Source organism: Crocodylus porosus, unplaced genomic scaffold, assembly GCF_001723895.1.
Source record: "Crocodylus porosus isolate Cpor-Errol unplaced genomic scaffold, CroPor_comp1, whole genome shotgun sequence".
In the NCBI taxonomy this organism is placed as follows: domain Eukaryota; kingdom Metazoa; phylum Chordata; order Crocodylia; family Crocodylidae; genus Crocodylus; species Crocodylus porosus.
The window spans coordinates 10232266-10237098 of NW_017728907.1; the positions used below are offsets into that span (position 1 = coordinate 10232266).

The window sequence follows — 4833 nt, forward strand, 5'->3', positions numbered from 1 at the left end:
GGGCCCGAGGGGGGCCCAGCAGGGAGGTGGCTGAACTGGTCCCTACTTAGGAAGACAGGTGTTCCCCTTGAGTCCGTCTTGCATTATGGTTGGGAAGTCCCGGTCCCTGCCCAAGAAAACAGAGGTGAAGACACTTAATCCTTTGCATTTGCACAACCTCTCTGCTCCAAGTCCTTTGGGGGGTGGGCAGACTCCACCATGGCTACACTAGGTACTCACTCTGGTGCAACTTTGTCGACACAGTATCACCAGAGCAAGATCCCCTCTCCCACCTCCTGGAAGTATATGTGTTGCACTTAGAGCAACCCAACTGGAAAGCTGACCCAGGGGAGCTATATTGAGTTTGTTTTCTATGCATCCACGTTAGGACAATGGGGTAGTAGCCACACCTTTGCCTTGCTATGGCAAAAGCATGAGTTAGGGAGATTAACAACCTTGCCCACGATTAAAGTCAGAAGAGACAGATGTAGCCTATCAGTCTGCAACCACTACTTTTTGGCCATACTAGTAGTGAGAATGGTGTCCACCAGGACCATCCTCCACTCCTTACCATGGAATAACACATTTGGTGCCATGTTCTTTTTCAGCCAGCTGCTGAAGCTTCAAAATGCGCTCCGCTTGGATCTGGAAAAGCGTTTTGTGTGACGGCAATCCAACATCATACATTCCCTTGGGATATGAAACACCCAGCCTTGTTCCCTGACCGCCAGCCAGAAGAAGAACAGCGACTTTGCTCTGAGAAATATGGTGTAGACCTATACAAACAAAGGAAAAAAGATGCATTAGAATTCTTGTCAGTACCTGGACCTGGGCAGAAAATGTGACCAAGAACTTGCCCCCTCTGCAAGGAGGACACCATGCTGTGCCTTTTAGATTAGGCACAACTGCTTGGCATACTGATCCTTCAGTGTCCCATCTGGCTGGTGCTGGTGGAGAGGGCAGGAAGCAGTCTTCATCTAATGGGACAGACACACTGGAGAGTTTGAAGAAAAGAAGCTGCATACTGCCCTGGAGACTGGGCCAATATACTTTGCCTGGAGGGGGCAAGGATGATTGTTAGGGCTCTACATAAGATCTTGGTAAATCAAAATCAAGTAATCAACACCAGCCAATCCTCACCATGGCTCTGCATGCTGCCAGCCTTGAAGGAGGGCAGTGGGATGCTTCTTGGGAATGTGGTAACTTAGCTGACTGTCGCACACTTATTGCCTGAAACCATTAACTCCCTCAAAGCATTTCTGGATTTTAGTTGTCCTTCCACCACTGCAAACTAAAAGGAGACTATAGACTCCAGAGGGCAGGTTGGTCCTAGCAACTCCAAACTCTGTGGGGACAACACAAAGCAAGACTAGAATAGCCACCTCTTAACACTCACTAGATTTCGCCCCCCTCTTCAGCAGGGAGTTTGACATTTGCACAGCACTCTGAACTGCCCAGTACAAACCATTACCTCACCTATTAGTTACTCATGGTCAGAAAGCAAGTAATGAAAAAGCCTGTGTTGGGAGAAGCAGTCACAACTCCCAAACACAGGCTTTCAGGGCCGACAGTTACTCCTCCAAACAATCCCGATCTATAGTACATAGATGTTGGCAACTTAACAACCAATAAGGAAATAAGATTGACAGCATAAATCAGCAGTTAAACAACTTTTATGCTGCTGTAGGGTGAATTTGGTATTTAGTGATACAAGTATTATTTTAGATGCAGAAACTGGCAAGTGTCAAATGAAGTGAACATCCCTAATGGTTTCTTTTGATGGAATTTCACTATTCAACAATTAGATGGAAAAAGTGAACAGGAGATGCAAGTCTGTGCATTTTGTTGGAGGTACACAGTTTAAGCATAGGTATGAGTGGGAGACAGGAGCACTTCAGAGTGCTGACACCAGTCCAGACAGATCTGTACCTTGTTTCACCCACGTACACCCTCATTTCAGAAGAAGGAATGGGATAAGTGTTATGTGGCAGGACTGCAGTGACAGACACTCCAGGCTCAAGTAGTACTAATGGAACACCAAGCAAACACTGGAAGGGTTTTCTAATGGAGCATACTTCACTCAGGTCCACTACACTTAAGTGCAGAACTTGCTTAACTGTGTAACATAAGGCCAGCGACAATTTCTAGTCCATTGCCTGTATGGTGGCAAACATTGGTTAGCTGCACATTGGTTAAGTGCATAGCATATTTCAATCCTACCATCTATCTTAAGCTAACTGGACTCCTGTTAACTGCATCTGTCTACTTCTAATAGCAGTCTTGAAACTGTTAGAAGCCTTAAAAAGTGTGACATGGCACTAATCAGTTTCAGGCCTGCTAAAACACTGAGAGCACTGTGTACTTAATGAGCAGCGGTTACACTGAGTTCTGAGAACTGCAAAGGCTGAGTGACTATAGAGCCTTTTTTTTTCACTCCACCAGCTATACAGTATATTTGTATATGGAAGCAAGTGTGAAGTAGCTCTATGTTCAAAATATTTTGTCTTCAAAGAGTTCCACATTCCCAACCCTCTTCATACAGAGAAGTGTTTTTCACACTTCTCATGCAGAGTTCTTTCCTTCAAAAGAAGCTGCTTTAAGCTGTAAACTTCCCAGAAAACTTCTTGCATTTCTGGGCAGGTCATAAACACTTGAGCATTCAAGGAGAAGTTCAGAAAGCTGTTCGTTCACTCCTGAAGACAGGCATTTAACATTGCAAAATATTCTGGTCTAAGCAGAACTTTCTCTACCTGCAAGGTCTAGGACATGGGTGGTTGCCCTGATAACATTTATAGCAAACACAGCTGGCTTGACAGCAAACACCTTCCTAGGTCAAATGCTTCCTGGATAGCTTCCTGCTTGGACTCATGCCTCAGATTCACTTTAAACACTGGCTGAAACCTGGAAAAGGGAGTATTACAAGTCAGTCAAGCTGTATTGGAAATGCATATGCCCAATAAACAGCACATGAATGTGAAGAGGTATTAAATTATTAGCCTCTCCACCTTTCCCAACCACTTCACTGTTATATTAAGAATAAAACCATGTAAGTGCTTTCCATAAAGGCTAGTTAGCTGGGTAGATTTCATCAATTCTTCCTCTGAAAAAAATGGAAATATGATACTGGCCTCATTCATAAAGTACTTTGAGACTGACAGATAAAGATATGGAGGCACAGACAGGGAAAATGACTTGGCAACACCTCCTAGCATAGTGAGGGCCAAACATTTTGGCACGTGTGCCATAGATTAGCCCCACACTTTCCAAGTGCCACTCTTATCTCCTTCTCTTGCCTAATGGGTCATCCTGCTTTCTGCTCCTTGACCAATCTGCTGCTCTGTTTTCTGGTCCCTACCTTATCTGCCATTGGGCTGCCTGTCCCCTCCTTGGACCACTGCAAGCCACACAGAGAGGCTGCCCGTACTACTTGCAGCACATATGCTCCCAGTTGGCCATTTCTGTCCTGGCAAGCTGGGTGGAGGTGGGAGCTGTAGAAAATAGAAGCTAAGTACCCAGAGCCCTGGTACAGTTTTCTGTTCACTAGCAAAAGTTAAAGCTTTTTATCATCCCAGTAACACCCTGAACTTGCTTAAGAGACTTGTTTAACAGACTCTTATGTACTGCCAGTCACTGGGCTGTCACCCTAGTTACAGCCTCACTAGCCATAACATTTATCTTCTCAGCTACAAGGTACTAGCACAGCCTTGTTGTATAGGATCCTTGTGTAAAGGCAGCAGAGCCTTCGGTTAACAGTGCAATTCAGTTTAAGTAAGTTTTACCCCCTCCCTGCCCCAGAAGTTTCTGCACTCCCTTTTACAGAGGGTTCTGTTCTGATAAAAGGTTACCTGCCTAGCGTCAGCTCAAAAGGAAACTTCAGTTCACTTTACTTGGGAGTCAGGAAGGGCATCAGTGAAGTGCCTGGCATACAGCTGCATTTAAAGTCTGAATCACAGCAGTAGGGCTCAAAGGGACCTCCAGAGGTTATCTAGTCCAATCCCAAGTTACAGGCAGGATCATCCCCATCTAAACCATTCCATACAAATCCACTGTCTAACCTACTTGTAGAACTACAGTCAAAACTACTGCCTCTCCCCTGACACAACTGCAGACAACACCTTAACTTGGCACAGGTAAAGCAGAGGAAAAAAGTGGCTAATGTCCTGCCATTGTAAGAGTTGTTAAACTTTGCTTGAGAGATCCACAAAAGAGGGCCATTTCCGCCCAGCTACAGGGGAAGACTAAACCCACCCTCACTGTGAACCAATCTGACCCTAGGGTAAAATTCCTTCCTGACCCCAAATATGGTGACTGGTCTGACCAAGTGTAAAGGCATGCCAGGAACTTCCATGTTTGGGTCTGAGCAGGAACACTGGCACACCTCAATCAAAGTCCCTAGCCTCAGCTGCAGCCAACTTACAGTGCTTTTGAGGAAGGTAAAGAAACACGACCCTGACCAACAGAAACAGGAGGGGGGAAAATATATACAGGCAGTCCTTGATTTACAATGTTTTGCACTTACAATGTTTATATACTGACACCCTGTTTCAACTTCATGACATCAGTCTTGACTTTATAATGGTTGATCTGATGCAATGCCATGCCAGCGAACAAGTTTACTGCATCACCCATCTCCTTGGAGAACATCTGTCCAAACTTCCTTGGACACTTTCTTTAAGAAAGCAGACAAGACTCCAGAAAAACCTGCAAGTCACGACTCCTGAGAAGACTCCAACCAAGAGCCCTTCAAAAAGTCCAGCAAAGTCACCTCAAATAAGTCCTTCCAAATCAATATGATTGCTATTTACAATATAAATACATTAATGTAGCTATATTACTCATCTATAATTGATTGAA

The 4833-nt window shown here is 44.8% G+C and overlaps 1 protein-coding gene across 3 annotated transcripts in view; it reads right to left on the reverse strand.

The window, feature by feature from the left end:
* Positions 1-4833, reverse strand: part of UAP1 (UDP-N-acetylglucosamine pyrophosphorylase 1) — a 32863-nt gene that overhangs the window by 25112 nt on the left and 2918 nt on the right. For 2 of the 3 annotated variants that reach the window (XM_019530723.1, XM_019530720.1), the window contains exon 2: positions 551-755. In XM_019530723.1, coding sequence (XP_019386268.1) covers positions 551-755 — 205 coding nt within the window. Of the gene's footprint in view, positions 1-550; positions 756-2729; positions 2881-4833 lie in introns of all 3 variants that reach the window. The other variant, XM_019530722.1, reaches the window with a different exon arrangement.